This window comes from Puntigrus tetrazona, chromosome 3 (genome assembly GCF_018831695.1).
Source record: "Puntigrus tetrazona isolate hp1 chromosome 3, ASM1883169v1, whole genome shotgun sequence".
NCBI classification, from domain to species: Eukaryota; Metazoa; Chordata; class Actinopteri; order Cypriniformes; family Cyprinidae; genus Puntigrus; species Puntigrus tetrazona.
The window spans coordinates 10,524,825-10,543,835 of NC_056701.1; the positions used below are offsets into that span (position 1 = coordinate 10,524,825).

The 19,011-nt window shown below is 38.0% G+C and overlaps 1 protein-coding gene across 1 annotated transcript in view; it reads left to right on the top strand.

Annotated features, from left to right (window-relative positions):
- cacna1ia (calcium voltage-gated channel subunit alpha1 Ia) overlaps positions 1-19,011 on the top strand; it is a 148,482-nt gene that overhangs the window by 102,079 nt on the left and 27,392 nt on the right. The window contains 15 exon segments of the mRNA XM_043235654.1: positions 2,037-2,188; positions 2,488-2,673; positions 4,596-4,713; positions 5,306-5,461; positions 6,224-6,311; positions 7,410-7,570; positions 9,199-9,675; positions 10,420-10,520; positions 12,293-12,416; positions 12,584-12,652; positions 15,024-15,202; positions 15,299-15,425; positions 16,667-16,792; positions 17,062-17,151; positions 18,509-18,701. Coding sequence (XP_043091589.1) covers positions 2,037-2,188; positions 2,488-2,673; positions 4,596-4,713; positions 5,306-5,461; positions 6,224-6,311; positions 7,410-7,570; positions 9,199-9,675; positions 10,420-10,520; positions 12,293-12,416; positions 12,584-12,652; positions 15,024-15,202; positions 15,299-15,425; positions 16,667-16,792; positions 17,062-17,151; positions 18,509-18,701 — 2,347 coding nt within the window.

The window sequence follows — 19,011 nt, forward strand, 5'->3', positions numbered from 1 at the left end:
TTTTGGTTATTCATTGACTTTTTGTTATTGTTATACACTTATTGTTTCTTCCTGAAATCTGTCAGAACTTGTACTGCATTTAACACCTTGGACACCTTAGCTTTTAAAAAAGCTGAAAAAGTGCATTGTATAAAATGTGTAGGTATAATATCCTGGTGGGAGTAGCAAGGCATCCGGGTCTTTGTCACCTACCTTTTAATGAGAAATGTGTTTTCAGATACTCAATATTTAAGTTGATGTACTTTCACACACTATATAGTAGGGGAGATTCTAAATTTGGATGTAGAGATGGCATTAAACATTAGTCTGGCCTCCATGTCAATGAACAATCAAAATGACTGACAGACAGAAAATGCCTAAAAGTCTTTAGATTTGCTGAAATAGAGGCAAGGTGAGATTTTTCAAGACATATTTCAGTTTCAGGTTGTAGTGACAGTTTATTTATTCGTGGTTTACCAAAAATCGCTTAAACTTTTTTTTAAAGATTGTACAAATAGGTTTGATAATGAGATGATCTACTGATGGATTGGTTTAAGAGCTGTTTACAATACAGTGGGAGGACAAAGAAAAAAGGGAGTGATAAAAATGCAAGGGGGGGGAGCTATTGGTGTTTTCTTACCGTATTGTTTTGCCATTATTACTCCTGATTGCTGTGTCAATATTCAATTTCTCTAAATGGCATCTCCCAGGAGCGGCCTGTGGTTTGGTTTTCATTCGTCCTTCAGTTGTGTTTTCTTGGCTTTAACTTGTCAATGGAGAGATATCGATCAATAAAGGGATGGAGAGAGAAGGAACAAAAGGGACAACGAAGGAAGTGCTCTCAAATCTGATTTCGCTTTCGCTCAGCTGGAATTCAGCCACCTTCTCACTTGTGCACATGAACATACATAGTGTTATCGGCTGAGATAAGGTGTAATGGATTTATGTGATGTCAGATTACACAGCGTGGACTGAAGCAGATCAGGGTGGTCTGTTGATCCCTTTCTAAGCGCAGTAGATCTTACACTAGTCTCAACCTCCCACAGTCTGTTCACCGACTGCCTGATGCTTAGTGCACACTAAAATGGCTTAAGTCACCTGCTATGATCTGAATAGCTGGATTTCTACAATGTGCATGACCACATAGGTTGATATTAGTCTGCCTGGAAACAAAGGTGTGGTACAAGGTTGGGTTAAGAGAACATAATGTTTTTTTTGTTTTTTTTTACTGTAGTAGTAATAATACTTCACGATTCAAAAGTTTGGGGTCAGTTAGAATTTTCTTTAATAATGTTGTCAAATATTTTGATCTTTATATCATCAAGGTTTTCACAAATGTTAAGCAGCACAGCACTGATAAAAAGAACATTGATAAGAAGAAGACATTTTTCCTTAGCATAAAATCAGCATATTAGAATGATTGGATTTTGGAGGAAAAACTGCAGAAAATTCAGGTGTGCCGTTACAAGATTATATTTTAACACACGTGAAAATAGAAGCCAATTTTCTTAAGTAGTTATAATAGTTCACACTGTATTTTTGACCGCATTAAAAGCAACCTTGGTGAGCAAAAGAGATTTATTTCAAAAGCATAAAGAAATCAAACGACCCCAGCATTTTAAGCAGCATTATAATAATCCATTAATCCATAATCCATTTCAAATAATCTGCCTCTAAACAATGCACAAACCATCTGCGATTGATCACCTTACATGTTAACCAGTTTATACAGTTTAGGCCAGAATAAGCTTCGGGCAAGCTGTACTTGCAATTCACATATAGTATCAGTGCACTCCCATCACCCCTGATCTTTTTCTAACTGACGTTCCACAAGGAATTGTTCAGGTTTAAACTCAGTTTTCTCTGACCTTTATATCGTATGAGGAGGTCACAGCCTCACTGAGGAACTCATGCCTGCTGTCAAAAGCTGATCTTGTCCATGCAACGATGCACACACAGCAATGCAGTGATCTGAAATGACCTCTCCACATTTAGCTCTTCTTTTATTCTTCCCAACCTCTCGCTCGTCCTCAATGTTTCTCTCTCTCTGTCTACAGCCTGATGAACTGACTAATGTCCTGGAGATTTGTAACATAGTGTTCACCAGTATGTTCACACTGGAGATGATCCTCAAGCTGACTGCCTTTGGCTTCTTTGAATATCTGAGAAATCCCTACAACATCTTTGATGGCATTATTGTGATCATCAGGCAAGTGCATTCACTTTTATGGTTAAATTCTAGGGCCTGTGAAAATTGTATGAAATTTAACTGACTTGGCCATAACTTAAAGCCAATAAAAACATACGTAAAAGGCATTGGAGTAGCAAAAAAATGAATGATGAAGGCAAGGTAAAATGTTAGTTTTAATGCAGTGTTCAACTAAAGGATGTTCTGTTACAGGCTATTGTGTACCTTTGAACACAAAAGTGGCAAAGCTAAAAAAACCTTTTATGATTTTTTTTCACATTATAGTCTATATAACTCTTTTTTTGTGTGTTTGTGTATAGTGTATGTGAGATCATTGGGCAGTCTGACGGGGGTCTGTCCGTCCTGAGGACGTTCAGACTGTTGAGGGTCATAAAGCTGGTGCGCTTCATGCCAGCCCTGCGTAGACAGCTGGTGGTCCTGATGAAGACCATGGACAACGTGGCCACCTTCTGCATGTTACTAATGCTCTTTATCTTCATATTCAGGTGGGTTGAGTGTCCGTTATTGCATTCCTGTCGTTCTCTTGTGCAATTATTGGTGAATGAAACTTCATGTGTTTCATATCGCTCTCTGTCTCAAAAGATGCACTTTATCATCTCGCATACATATTTCTTTCCCTAGCCTTGTTTTATTATACACAATAAAAAGAGGAAACAATGTTTACATAATATATGTGTGTATACTGTGTATATTTATTATGTATATATATCTACAAACATATGCATTTATATATTTAAGAAAAATATGTTATGGTTATATATTAAATATATTTGTATATAAGAATATTAACATATAAAGAATATAAAAAGTTGATATTTTCAAAATATATACTGTATGTCTGTGTATTTATATGTACATAAAATTGCATTCAGTTTGTTCCAATATACAGTTGCAGTTGAATGAAATTGACTCACATCTGTGTGCTTACTCATAGTCTCCGTCCGCAGCCGTACACGCTCTTGTTTGTAATAAACGCCATACACTCTATCACACAAAGCAGCGAGGCTTTATAAAATCTCACACCTGACAGCAGCTGGATCACGCGGGGCTCTGCATGGCTGAGCGTCTCAGCTGCACAGTAGTGTACACCTTAGCTTCAGCAGCGAGTGACAGGCCCATAGGGATCAGAGTGAGATTGATGGAGGGCAGAACAATAACACTCAGGCCCCTGGTGCCCACTGACTCTCCCGCCTTCCCCCCGCAGCGCTGCAATTCCAGCAGAGTGCACCGAGACAGATGGAGGCTGCTGCAGGATTGAGTGCATAAACCAATCCCGCCGATCCGTCTTTCCCGCTCACGTTTAGCTTTCAGCATATCCCCTTCCGCCCTCGCCAACCATCTCAATTTATAACCCCTCATCTGAAAACAATGCCCTGATTTATGTCTCTTAAATGGATAGAGTCGTCCCCAGCCAGCGGGTACAGTCAACAGGCTTTCGTAACTGTTAGCAGATGCCTGGGATGACGTATGGATGGAGCCAATGGAGAGAATGAATCAGCATTACAGACTGGAAGCTATATTTGTGCCAGTTATTAATCGGCTTCATCATTGCTCTGCTGCATAGAGAACTGCTAAACACAGATGAGGAAAGAAAGAAACCCGTTTGTCACTGGGTGGTTTGAACTTGTGGGGAATGTTATTGCATTTTACTTTATTTATGTACAAATGCATTTATTATTTTTATTATCACTTGGTGGAGATCACAGCGCTTCCCAGAGAATTTTTATCTTCATAAAAATGTAAACATGTCACAGGACCATTAGCATTTTAAATAGGCATAATTTATAAAGGATATATTTCATATAGACTTTCACATAGTCTCCAACTGTACACAACCGTTGTCAAAATATGTATATATAAAAAAACATTTGCAAGTTTCACAGCCCTGATGCACTCCCCAGATTCAGATATATTGTCCACTATTCATATTTATCAGCATTGTAGTAGTGGTAAATATGCTCTGTATGTCACTGGTGGGCATGATACACACTGTCTAGAACCGATTATAATCACACACACAACAAAGCCTGGCGTTTTTCAGTTATACATATTTTCATATAAATGTAACGTTTACGACCTGATTATGTAAAATCTGTCATTAGTAACATGCTACCGCCAACACTGTTTGTATGTTTATAGCATCACCTCTGTCTCATTTATCTCTTGGTGTGTGTTTCTTGCTGTATTCCGTGATCCGTCTCTCCAGCGTGACTGGTCTCATCTCTGGCTGCTGTCCAACCAGGACATATGTCTCCTCACACAGCGCTGATATCATTTTTATAGGCTCTTCATCTCTGACAGACTCATTCATCTCACATCCTGTTGAGGTCGATCGGAAGCATACGGTATCAGAATATCTAAACGTGAGAGTAGCGTTCAGAGCTTGTTTGTCTGTTTGTTTTTGCAGTATTCTGGGAATGCACATATTTGGCTGCAAGTTCAGCCTGAAGACAGAGGCTGGGGACACAGTACCTGACAGGAAAAACTTTGACTCCCTGCTTTGGGCCATTGTCACAGTGTTTCAGGTGTGTAGAGCTCTGAAAACTCATCTCACTTATGAAAGCACTGCTGCAGGTGACAGGGAACACGGGGCAACTGGGAACTGGGTGAAAACACATTTTAATCACACGCACACACCTGGGCATTCTCTATGGAGATGAAAGGTTTAGACTAGTACATGGTATTATTATATAAAATAGACCAAAAATGTTTTCATATTTATTTATTATGTTTTGTGTATACTATTTAATATACTATAAAGTATACTATTTAATATTGGTAATATAGTAATATTTATTGGCATGTATATTAAATACAATACAAAGCAGAAATAATATAATATGAAATTATATCAATTTTTGTATATGCACTTATTTATTTATTTATTTATTTGGCCTATTTATTGCAATAAATAAAAAAGGAAAGCATTAGATAAAAATTTGTATTTATATTTTACTTATATTAAACAAACTATCAAAAGGAATAGATTCATATATATTATTATATATGATTATATATATATATATATATATATATATTTTTTTTTTTTTTTCTCAAGCTAATTTGCTTCCATGAAAATGTAATAAGAAGGTTTTTTTTTTGTTTGTTTGTGTTCAGATCCTTACTCAAGAGGATTGGAACATGGTTTTGTATAACGGCATGGCCTCCACCTCCCCCCTGGCTGCCCTGTATTTCGTTGCTCTCATGACTTTTGGAAACTATGTTCTGTTCAATCTGCTTGTGGCTATCTTAGTGGAAGGATTTCAGGCTGAGGTAAGATACACACCGCAAGGCATTTGAGAAATCGAGCGTTTTGGTAGATGCACAAAACAATCTTCGACATAACAGGGCCAATAACTTGGGTTTAGCGCCTGAATATTAATATTTCATGCTCACTGAGTTGATTTGAATACGTTATTGTGAAAAACATCTGTTGGCTGTGACGCTTTTCATAACGGGGTCAAATTCGCGCTGGTGTTTAGCAACAAAATGACAGCAAGAACATGCCGTGGCTCTAATAACTTACCGCTGTCCTAGGGCATTTTTCCACAGGCTTTTGTTGTTCTTGCCGGTGAATATATTTTCGAAGGGGCATGCTTGTATAAATAGGGCTTCACGGGCAGGTATGCAGACTGCAGGAGTAGGTTATCTCTCTAGGGAGCATGTAGAAATGGGCCTCCAGGTTATGGTCTAGATCTGAGGCACTGCGTGAGGGTGACTGGGGAACTAGAGCAAATGCGATTGACTTTCAGAGGGAGGGCAGCGAGATTGACAAATCTATTAAAAAAACGCTCAGGGCTGTTTAAGTTACTAAAGAAATCATGTCCCTCACTTTCCTCTGTTATTAGTCTATAGCTCACACAGTGCTAAAATAACATTTTCAATAGTTATGTTTACTTGCTATGGTTATAAACAAGTGAAAGCTACAGTCTATAACCAAGCCGGCTTTCAGGGTGATACCTCTGTGCCATTTGAATGCAACTCAAGCGATCTTGTGTCATTTTGACCTTGCGTCTGTTTTTTTGTCTGCGACAGGGTGATGCTAACCGTTCCTACTCTGACGATGACAGATCCTCTTGTAACTTGGAAGAAACTGAGAAAAAGGATTCACTCCAGCTGTCAGGTACAGAGATGTGAACTAACTAAGGACGTGTTCTTAAAGCACGGCTGTGTTTTTCTTTGTGCTTCTGAACCTTCTGTGCGGTGCTGTATTTTTATTTATTTATTTATTTTTTGCTCGCGTTCAGAGCTCCTTTTCAGATTACATGAAAGAAAAAAAGGTCAATAGCAGTCTTTTACAAAATGACATGACACTGTGCTATGGTCAGCTACATGTTAACATTCAAATGGTAAGACTTTCTGTATTTTGGCTTTTTAAAATAGTTTTATTAGAGAAGGTTTTGTCGATGATACGTCCATGTAAAGTTATGCCAATAATTTTAATTAGTTAAAGCTAGTCATTTAGGTTAAGGGTTTTGGGGTCATTATTTTTTTTTTTTTTAATAAGACATTGAGTCAAAAGTGACTGTAAATACATTATTAATGCTGTAAAACTTTTCTGTTACAAATAGATGCTGTTACTTTTCTTTAAAAAATCATAAAAACCTTAAAATTACCATGCACCAAATCAGCAGGCTGCTGATAATTCAGCTTTGTCATGGCAGGAATATATTTTAAAATAGCTATTTTAAATTGTAATCATTTTCAAATCAGTACTTATTTTTAAATAATGCTGCCTTTGTGTGCATAAGACGTCTTTAAAAAAAACATTTTAAAATTCTTACAGACCCCATGACAAAACACTAAAGTCATGCACTATCCAAAACCATTTCAAAATTGAGCAACTGAAAGTAATGCATTAAAATGTCTCATTAATATCTGGTCAAAAACAGAAAAAAAATCATGCCGCCGTGAGATCTAAGGACATGCTGTTATGAATAATGCATGTACACACTGACGCTCTCCACAGACAGAAGACAAACTTACACACTCCCACCAGTGTCGCCTGGCATGAAAAGAGGCTTTAGAAATACCAGAAATCACGCAAGCTTGAAACTTTAATAGGCTTGGCAAAATATACTTCTTAATTCCGCCCCACAAACACAAAACAAATTGTTTTTGACTTATTGCGCCTCGCGATAAGCCAGCTAGTGTTTCTCAAAGCCAGAGTCCTTCTGATGTGTTTGTGATCTAATCGGTATTGGCATGTGTCTTTGTGCAGATCCCAAGATTTCCACTTTGACCCCTAATGGGCATCTGGATTTGGCGCCTGCACCCAACTCCAGGGGCCTGTACCCATCTGAAAGGCTGAGCTTTGCCCTGGGTTCCCGCAAGAGCAGCGTGAGCTCTTTGGGCAGGGCTAGCCTGGAGCAGACTGCGCTGGTGAGCTATTGTGCATGCTGCAGTCAACCTGCCATTCATTACAGGGTCTTACTCACCGAGAGGGCACCGAAGCTATATCATACCGCTCCAGCAATCCAAACCCTCTCAAAAAAGCACAAAGAACACAATAATTATCCATCAGCTCTGCATGTATTAGCATTTTGCGAACCATTAATAAGACACTTACTCAGCACTTAGAGAGCCGTCTCTACTTGTCTAGCTTGCACTATATTAGCATACACACAGAGGGTCGTTGAGCGGGCACTCAAAGAGCTGAGAGCAACTTATAAACTACATAATTATTTTTACAATGGTTTAAATAATAACAGCCCTTGTGAGGAGGTTGGCTTTTTATGAGGGTTCTAGACAGTGAGGGGGGGAATTCGCTAAGAATGAGTCGAAAGCGTGGCTTTTTTGTATGCGCTGTCTGTTGTTTTAGTCAGATTCACCAGGATTTATATGAATCTTAACCCAAAATTTTAGTGCATCGTGTGGCATGGTTTTGGGAATTAGGTTGTGGAGGTCGCAGTAGATTACCTCAATGAGAGAAACGGTACAGCATCATCCCACCGCTGCAATCCAAACACCTGGAACTGAACCCATCTCTTTAAAAGGCTATATTCGTTCCACTAAACGCATTTACCATCAGCGTCCTGTGGACAGTGGAAGCATAACGTGCCATTGTTAATTAATATGTAAATGTATGGTAATTTAAAAAATAAAATGACTGATATCTAATAATATTCAATCGCCTGAACCCATCATTAAAAAAACGGAATGTGTTAATAATGCTAGACAATAATGTTAATGATGCTAGGCAAATTTATGTAATTTAGTTGTTTAATTTGAATACTTTTAGATATCATCAATCATTTTATGATAGTTTCTAAGATATTGCAGTGACTTTTTAGATTACTATTTAATCTATTCATTCATAAGCATTTTTTTGCAACTATGTGAGCACATTTCTCACCATTCAATACGTCAATAAACAGTACGACATCATGTTGAATCAATCACATTTATACACTGCTTCATACAAACTTCATCCGTCTTAAAAAAATTCTGACTTCAGGCATCTATAATATCAACCATTTTAATACGAAAGGATGACGAATACAGAAAATAAATGCAGTGTGCAAGGACCTTAAAACAAACAATACACATTTCTACGTTTTTTTGTTGGTTTGTTTATTAGTGTGTGTGTGTACACTGTAAAATGCATCCTAGCTCACCCCCTGGAGTTACGATTGTAAAGTACAAAGCAATGTTCCAAATAACTTAATGGAAGAACTGATGGCTTGATGGATGACACTTCCCAATGTGCACTCGTTTGCTCATTTTCTCACCCTTTCATAGCAGTCTGCACACCTGTTGACAGGTCAGCCGGATTCCAAAACGGTTTGATTACTGCTGCAGAGCTCACAACTACTGTCAGCCTGTCTCACAGCCATGCACACTAGAAGTGTCTGTAACGAGCATACACTCTGAGTTCAAGATGTTTTTTAGACTGCAAATAAGTCTTGTATTAGTCAGTCTTGTAGTGTGTGTTTGAGATAAAACATAGGGGTGTGTGCTTAAATTCATGTTCATATATTGACTGTCAGCTTGCATTCTATGCGCTTCAGTGTCCAGGACGAGCCTCTTTGTACCACAACTGGGGGCGACCCGCGAGGCCAGGAATATGGAGTCGCAGGTCGAGCTGGAACAGCTTGGGTCGATCCTCTAGATGCTTGGGGATGGGGGGCGGAGGCAGTTTAAGGGTCCGTAGCCCTCACTCTCGCCCCGCTGAGCAGGAGTCCCTGCTCTCTCCTCCGCCCCCTCCTCTGCACCCGCCTCTGCTTTCCAGACACTTCGTCCCGCGCAGAGAACGACGGGCTCTCTCTCTGGAGCTTCCTGAGCTGCTGCAGGTGCCCGGACCGGCCTTGCCTCCTCTGCATCCTCGGCAACGTAAGAAGAGCTTCTCTGGGGGTCTGGGAAGCGTTGGAGAGCACCAGGACTGTAATGGGAAGACACCGTCAGTCCAGCCGCAAATCATCAATGAAGTCTACCCTCAGGTCAACACACGCAAGGACAGGGAGGATCTGGACGATGAGCTGGACTATGTAAGTGTCCATTCAAAAAAATTTCAAGGGATAGTTTAATAATTGCGTTTCTAATTCATGTGACTGACTTTCTTCTGTGGAAATGAGAAGTAGATATTTAGCTTAATTTTCAGCAGCAGAAATGACAAAAAAGCACCATAAAAACAGTTCATGCCATATTCTATGTCTTCTATATTCATACTATAAGAGACTTCTTTCAAAAACATTAACAAAAAAGATTTAAAAACTTTTTTAACTGTAGAGTATGGCTTCAGAAGACTTCTGTCATTTATGGAGCTTTCGAAATTGGTGTTCCATGAAGAAAGAGATTCAAGTGTTGGAACTGAATTGGTCTTGATGAAAATGAGAATTGTTTTTTAAATGGAAATTTTTGTGGATCATCTTAAGTTAGACCAACCCCTTTAAAACAGCGTTTGCACACATTGTAAATCTTCTTGAAGCAGAGCCAGTTGCACATACAATCGACTACACAATGAAAATCACCCAATTATTATCTGTTGAGGAGGAACGCTAACAGATGGCAGTAGGATTTCAGTTTTTAATTTACAGCCAGACTTTTGTTTTTTACAGCCAGACTCTCTTGTTTTGTAAGCAATTAAGAGTAACATGGCAGCTCCAAGGGGACCTGAAACATTGGAAAGCTTCATTTCATAACTGCTTCAGCTATCAAACATATTTCCAAGAAAGTTCTCCCACCCTTAATACTGCAGAATTAAGCTAAATACATCTTCTTTCTGTCTGCAGAGTCTATGTTTCCGGATCCAGAAGATGATAGAGGTGTACAGACCAGACTGGTGTGAGACCAGGGAGGACTGGTCCGTCTTCCTCTTCTCTCCCCAAAACAAGTTAGACCCTTCACTATCTCATCCGTGTCAATACATAACTGTCATAAACATACTTTATAATAACCAATCTGTTGACCTTTGTTTATACACAATTTATGTAAAGTTTTACATATTATACTTTAACAGACTTAATTGTCAATGAGAAAAAAGCAGATAGACAGACACATAGTTTTGGTTTCTTAGCTGTGTGAATGACCTTTTGGGCGATTATGTTCACCACCAATCAAATGGCATTTAATTTTTATGTGATCAAAGACACTTCGCAATAAAACTTGTCACTAAAATAAATAAATGCCATTTTGTAGATGCCATCTTAGTTTGTTTGCCTTGGTAGTTTTATTAGCTTGCGTAAAACAGACAGTCAAATATTTACAATAATATATCTATGGTAAGGTTTTTCAAAATGAAAAAGCTTAAAAAAACTGAAATTACACATCAGGTATCAATGTTTAAAAAAATATTTGTAAAAATATTTGTTTAAGGGTCATTATAGGAAACTATAATCAAACTATATCAAATCTGTAATAGTATGTTAATGATACAAATGATACAAAACTTTTTTTACATGTAACATAACCACCAATTAACTTCAACTGTGAACATGCTAATTTGTTGTTAAATTAATCTCAGTGGGTGCTTGAAATAAATACATATTTTGGGTCATATGGCTTTGGCTGAAAACATATTTGTGAAAACCTGGTTCACAGTAAGGCTTTTGTACTTGTGCTGCCCCACACAGCCTCATCATAAACAAAACTTGCTGGCAATCATGCATCTTTTTCTCCTTTACGCTTTAAAAATTACTCATGGGTTTTTATAAAGTAAGAGTCAAATGTTGTCAGTCTAAGCAGCTGAAAGTCTGACCTCATTATAGCACAAAACAGATTAGCAGTTGCTTCACGTCCAGGAACAGGTTGAAATTAAGCAGATAAAGGCAAGCTTATGTCACAGGTTGTTTCCTATAGCACCACTGATTTGATCTCTGAATAACACAGAGGGAAAGATGCCTGCACACCTCTTCTTCTCTCCTGATGGTAACTCGGCCAGCAGTTATTCTGCTATCCCTGCCTGATCAATAGCACTGATGGGCTGCCAGCTCTTTAGAGGGTGGCTTGATTAGGATATTGATCTGTGTCAGCGAGATAGGAGCCGATTATTCCCACCCTCTGCCTGTCAGTCTGTTTTTTCCAAACTGTCTAGTCTTTGAATATCCAGCTAAAAGTTTGTACCGCAGAGGAAGAATTGAGATACTTGTCTGCTCCAAAAACTAGTAAGCTGCCAAAACGCATTGTGACAAGCTCCGTGACAAAAATAAATCCAAGATGGCAAAAGATGTGACAATCATATACTACTGTTCAAAGGTGTAGGGGTAGTAAGATTTTATTGATTGATTGATTGATTGATTGATTGAAAGTGTTCAGCAAGGCAAGTCATTCATTCAATTACAAAATATTTCTATCTCAAATAAAGACCGGGGAGGGCTTGGTGAGCATAAGATGCTTCTTTTCAAAATATGAAAATTGTTACTGCCGCCACTGTCTTACATTTACTATTGAGATGTATTGAAAAATCAATTTAGGGGAATTGTAATATTAATATGTTACTCTAAATGCTTATATGTTTTACATTTGTGCTTATTGATTAGTGCTGTGCTGTTAGCTTAAACAACATTCAAACATTAAAAACCAGTTGCAAGTCAGCAACTATGGCTATTGCTATAGTTGATCTCTATATACAGTATCTCTGTCCCTGATTTTCTTCTTTCACTTTAGATTCAGGTTGTTGTGCCAGTCCATTATAGCCCATAAGCTGTTTGACTATGTGGTCCTGGCCTTCATCTTCTCAAACTGCATCACTGTGGCTCTGGAGAGACCCAAGATCCTTCAGGGTAGCCTGGTAAGACCAGCCAATAGACCTTTGGTTCAGTTTTTTAACCTATTGCTTTAGTTATTGGTGATCCACAAGCAGATACTCTCACAGGGCTTACAAAATTCCAGCTTTTCCCTTTCTACTCTTTCCATAATGTCACTTTTTTTCTCTCCCTCCTCGTTCTCGTTCTGCAGGAGAGGCTTTTCCTCACCGTGTCCAATTACATTTTCACAGCCATATTTGTGGGGGAGATGACACTCAAGGTAAATATTTACATTCACAGCATGATGTATTGTGCTGATTTCAGAGCTCCCATGTATGGATTTTTATCCTTCGTATGTGCTGACATGCCTCTGTTCTGTGTTGGCAAATCAAGAGAAAATTATAAATATGGTAATTATTTTCACAGCAGTCGCAGATACTGTGAATATACGTGCCACTTTTTGTTTTTTTCTAGCATGTTTTAATGGTTTGAGTATAATATAATCCATTTAGTTATGCATAGAACATACAGTGGGGTGCAAAAAACACTGTTCTTTTGTGCATCTTTCCATTTCAATGCAAATCGTTTTCTCCATAAATAATTCGTATTTGATTTGCCGTCCGTATATTGCTTTAGCGAAAGGTTTTCTTCTTTAAACCTAATGTTCATGTTCTCTAGCAAAATTTGAGAAATTCCAAAGTAATTTTCGTGCTTCAATAGAAACTACAGCAACTTACTGTCTGTACAGAGTCAAATATTTGATCATTGATCTAGAAATAGTGTGGAATGTTAAAGGGTTTTTTTTTTTTTCCAGAATTCAAAATCTTTCATTTTTATATATGAAAGAATATTACATAATGCATCATTATATTATACTTTGATAGATATTGAACAAAATTACATGCTTTCAGATTCATTGGAGACATTGTCAAAGACTCTGGTCGTTTGAATGGGTAATTAGCTAAATATTTTCCAGTAGATGAAACAGTGTGTGTGCGTGTGTGTGTGTATCTGTAATCCATCTCACATTTCATCATCTTCCTTTCGCTCTTTCTCACTCGTTTTTTCCACACTTTCTCCTCTGGACCTTTTGAGAGTGTGGTATTACGTTTGCAGGCTGACTCTCTTGTGGCAAGCAATTAAGCAATGATATTAATTAGCGCCAGTCTCCCCTTTCAGATGCAGTCAATCTCACAGACTGGCCCATCTATTCAGCTGTAAACGCATGGCACTTGTAGGTCATCAGTTATGTAACTCAATCAATTATTAGTAAATGGAACAAACACAAAATAGACCTGTCAAAAGCAATGCTACATTAAATTATATAGCGGGACTGAGCCACGCTGTTGTATTTAAGGGGATTTGTATGATTTAAAAAAAATTTTAGTTTATATTTTATTATTTTCCGTCCATTCATTCATCCATTTTCCAAACTGCAACATTTTTTATGAAATGTTTTAGGCAGCATTTCACACATTTGTTGCCGTTTAAAATGTCATGTCAATCGCCTATATACAGTTAATGTAAGATGATGCAGAGAGTATCCTTCGCTGTGGATATTTTTAAAAGCGTTGGTGCAGTGGGAAACACAAGTCAAACAATGATTCCACCTTTCTCTCGAGGACCAGAAAGTCAACAATTACGGTTGATCCTTGGGGAGGCAGATTCTGCAAGCTACAGCAAAAATATAGCTCCCGGTATAACATAGCCTGAGGGGCAGCGGCTGATTTTACTGTCCCCAGCCCACCTACACTCGACTAATAGGAGTTCTGCGAGCAGATCTGCTCTCACTCAAAAAGCACCTCCTTAAATTGCTAGCGTGAGTGTCACATTACTGTACTAGCCTGGTATACATCACTGATTTATTATTGGCTTTTTTTTGGCAGTATTGTAAAGAAACTGTCAGACTAATACAGCCCAAATTGATCCCAAGAAAGAGCAGATATGTGTCGCAGTACGGCATCTCATTTCTTAAAAGTACATAATTCTCTCTGTCTCCCTCTGTTTTCTTGTTCTCTTTGCTCTTCTCACTCTTTAAACCTTAGACAATGCTGACGTCAGATCGTGTGCGTGTGTGTGTGTGTGTGTATGCACGTACTGTTTCTTTCCTGTCACTTGTCTTGTTAGTGTCACAAGAACCTGCCTGGGAGGCCTAAAGCTCAGGTCACCTTGGAGCTTCAATGGATTTTGTATTTTCGTCACCTTTACTGCATTTTAGTTCCATATTTTTTTGCTATTTTTCCACAAGTTGCAATGGTTTTTAAATCTCTCATATATCTCAGCCTTTAGCAGTTCCCTTAAGTACATCTGCATCTCAGCGCTGACAAAATGGTAGATTTTAGATGTAATTTGTGCAGAGCTCAGTTGAATTATAAAATCAGCACTACAGGAAGCACTATTTTAGGCCTATAATTATAAGTCTTGGCTTGGCTTGCCTGGAGATCACAAACTCTGACTTTGCTGTCTGTTTCTCCACTTCAATAAACGTTTCGATCAATTCCAGCAAAGATATGTAAGCAAAAACGCGCTAGAAGGGATCGGAATTAAATTCAGAATCATATTAGAGGAGCAGAACTCAGTGTTACATAAAACCGAACAAAATCCATATTTTTATGCTGTCCATTTGAGACGTTGTTCTTTGTTTATTGTAGGTGGTGTCTATGGGTTTGTATCTTGGAGAGCAGGCGTACTTGCGCAGCAGTTGGAACATTTTGGATGGGTTCCTGGTGTTTGTGTCTTTGATTGACATTGTGGTGTCCATGGCGGGCGGGGCTAAGATCCTGGGGGTGCTCAGGGTTCTCAGGCTTCTGCGCACACTGCGTCCCCTCAGGTACAGCTAAACAACTGCAAGCGTCTATGTGGCATTGCCCAACGTATGCTTGTTTTTAACTCTACTAAACACTCTGCTTTTTTTTCTTTCTGACAGGGTTATCAGTCGAGCTCCTGGCCTCAAACTGGTTGTGGAGACTTTGATCACCTCTCTGAAGCCTATAGGAAACATAGTTCTCATCTGCTGTGCCTTTTTCATCATCTTTGGCATCCTGGGAGTCCAGGTAAAGAACAAGATGCTCTCTGTAACATCCTGTCCGTGCAGACTGAGGAAACCTCTGATGTTTCAGAAGAGCATTTTGAATGTTACTTTTTAGTTAAATCTTTGTGTATATAATAAATATTTGTACCTTTTGAAAAAAAAAAAAATATATATATATATATAAAATAATAGATAAAATATATATATATATATATATATATATATATATATATATATATATATATATATATATATATATATATATATATATATATATATATAAAGAATCACTAGAGTTTCAGGGTCATTTGCCAAGTTATAGACAAGTTAAAACTAGTATTGCTCTTTGAAGCGTAATATTTGACCGGAAGGGTAAAAATTATGGCTATTTTCATCAGTTACAGCTCGTTAGCTCTAGCATTCTGCCCACTTTAAATCAGACACAGAGATGAAATAGTGTGGCAAGGTCACATTTATTTGAATGAATTATAGCATTTTTTTTAATATCTCGGTGTGTGTGTGTCTATGTTTGTGTGAGTGATGTGTGTTGATTAGTGTGCATCAATTAAAGCAGCACATTAATATGGAATGCTGATTAAACTGACTCCAAACTACCTGTGCATACCTGTGTCTTAATGCATGCCTTCAAGCCAATCAGAATCCAGTATTCAGACCATGGAATAAATATATTTAATTTATAAACATATACTATTTTCTGAAAAATATACATGCATGTGTATGTATTTATGTATACTTAATAAATATATGCAACATGCACATATAAGCAAACCATCTTTTTTATTTTGGATGCAATTAATCATGATCAGAATTGTTTTACAGCACTATTGATTTATGGATTTATTGCTTGGTTGATTGATATATAAATTAATTGATATATATTATTCAAGTTAAAATAGTTCAGATTATTTTGTGTTTGAACTGAGAATCCTTTACCTGCTAAAGAAAAACTTTCTGTAACTTCCTGTATATGCTGCTTAATCTCACTATCATACCATTTCACTCTTCATCAGCACTGCTTTTAGTTTCCTTTCATTTTGTGTTCATTATTAGTTCTTATTCCCTTTCAGTGCCACATCTTGTTCTTTTCTTCATAGAAAATGTTTTCTTATTCTATCCTAGCCCCCTTTCATAACACCCTTTTTCTTTCAAATATCCTCTGCTCTGACAGTTTTATTAAAGAGATGCTTGAGTAGTGTGGCGTTGAGTGACATGAAGTGTGTGCCATTTCTTTTGCCTCAACAGCTTTTCAAAGGCAAGTTCTACTACTGCTTGGGCCTGGATGTCAAAAACATCACCAACAAGTCTGACTGCCTCTTGGCCAATTATAAGTGGGTCCATCACAAGTACAACTTTGACAACTTGGGGCAGGTTAGTTTGTTCTCTGACAGGGCTTATCAAATTACATGACAGATTCACAAAATACCAAATACCGAGTAACTCAATTTGTTGCTTTGTTCGATGCATCAATACCAGTATGGCCTCTTCTTTACATCATGTTGTTGTCTATCTGTCCTTGCTCCATATTTGTCTGTTCAACCCTCATCTATCTCTCTTTTTCCCGCTTGTCTCTCCACCCTTCTCCTTACTTCTGGGTGTCCTTGCATGTGCTCGTATGAAAGTGTGTTTATGTTTTACAGGCTCTGATGTCCCTGTTTGTGTTGGCCTCAAAGGACGGTTGGGTCAACATCATGTATCATGGTTTGGATGCAGTGGCAGTGGACCAGCAGGTAATGCGCTTCATGTAACATGTTTATACTGATGATACTAACCTGATGAATATAAATGGGGCTTTTTCAATGTCATATGGATGTTGTAATACATTTGCATATTGTTATAACAGTAAACCATCGCGCTTAGTGTTCTCATAGTTCTCTCTGTGTTAACCCAAAGCAGCCATATTTATACAGACTTTTTAAAGTACAAATAAAAACACACATATCTTTATAAAATACCTAGGGTTTAAAGAATTTAAATAAAGCTGAAATAAATACGTGAGCCTGCACCACAAAACCAGTCGTAAGTATAGCATTGGTATATTTGTTGCAATAGCAACAAAATTATAGATTTTTCTTCATCATTAGGATATTAGGTAAAGATCATGTTCCATTAAGATATTTTATACATTTCCTTTCAAAGAATTCAAAGATACTACAAGTAAGCTTTAACAACTTTGTAAAAAATGTAATTCATTTTCCGAATTAGTTATTTTCATACTTATTAAGTGTTAAAAGGTCTCTGAGCCAAACAAAAGTCAGTTTCTTTTTAAACTAAAATAAAGAGCTTTAAGGAATAAGCGCTCAACAGTGAATATTTAATCCCGAATACACACAATCAGCTTCATGAATACTAACAGGCTTTTGGCTCAGAAGCTAAAAACAATGACTTTCAAGAGTCCTCGATTCAGAAAGCAGTGAGCTTGCATCAGTTAGGGACCGGCACATAATGATTAAGTGTAGGCCTGCAGCCAGACCCTCTCACTGGAAGAGCCCAGCATCTCTAGGGAGTCAAACACAGGACGGAAAAAAAACTCATGGATTAAATGGCATGTGTAATTTCCCCACTGCATCATTTCTGTCACACCAGAGTCCACTGCAGGATATAATCTATGTGTAGAAGCAGATGGAAATGTGCAGAGTACCGTGTGCTTTCTCATCCCATGTTTTACAATGAGCTAATTTAGACTTTGGCGTCTTTGTTTCGCTCCACACTGCTGCTAAGCAACCAAGTAAAAGCTGCACCCAAGTTCACTTTACCATAATTTGACCAATTTCCCTCAAGCTTATGAGTGTCTGTATTACACAAGGCTGTGTTGATTATCTTGTTAAATTAAATTTTAGGCAGCTCCCTGTTCTGACCGGTTTCTTGTGTCGTTTTAAATAGTACTTGTGAAGAAAAGCATTGTTATTATTGTTCCTCATTGTTCTAGCCAAACCTTGATAAATAACCCTTCCTGCCCGGTTTGTGCTAGGGAAGTCAGTTATACCTGAAACAAAGTTGCCATTCACATTTACTTTTGAAAATCAAGCGTATGTATTTTGTGCCTTACTCTTTATTTCTCCCTTCTTTCTGTCTCTTCATTTTCAGCCCATAACCAATAACAACCCCTGGATGCTGCTGTACTTCATCTCCTTTCTCCTGATCGTCAGTTTCTTCGTACTGAACATGTTTGTTGGAGTGGTGGTGGAGAACTTCCACAAGTGCCGACAGCACCAGGAGGTGGAGGAGGCCAAGAGGAGAGAGGAGAAGCGCCTGAGACGCATGGAGAAAAAGAGACGGAGTAAGAAAGATGAAAAGAGATGAGAGACAGGAAGCATGTGCCGTCCAAAAGGGTCTTGTTAATAAAAGAGTAATAACAATGAAGAACAGGCCTTTAGTTCAGGAAAGACCCTCTTATCATGCTAAATTAATTTAGATATTTATTTTGCCTACGGTAATTCACGAAGATCGAATAAACACTGCAAAAAAAGCATAAAAAAGAATGAATGAATTAATAAAATTAATCAAAAGCATCACTGACCCTACTGGCCATACCAGTTCCACAGAGAGGAGACGGAAATCCATCTGGGACGGAGAGGAAAGGATGGAGT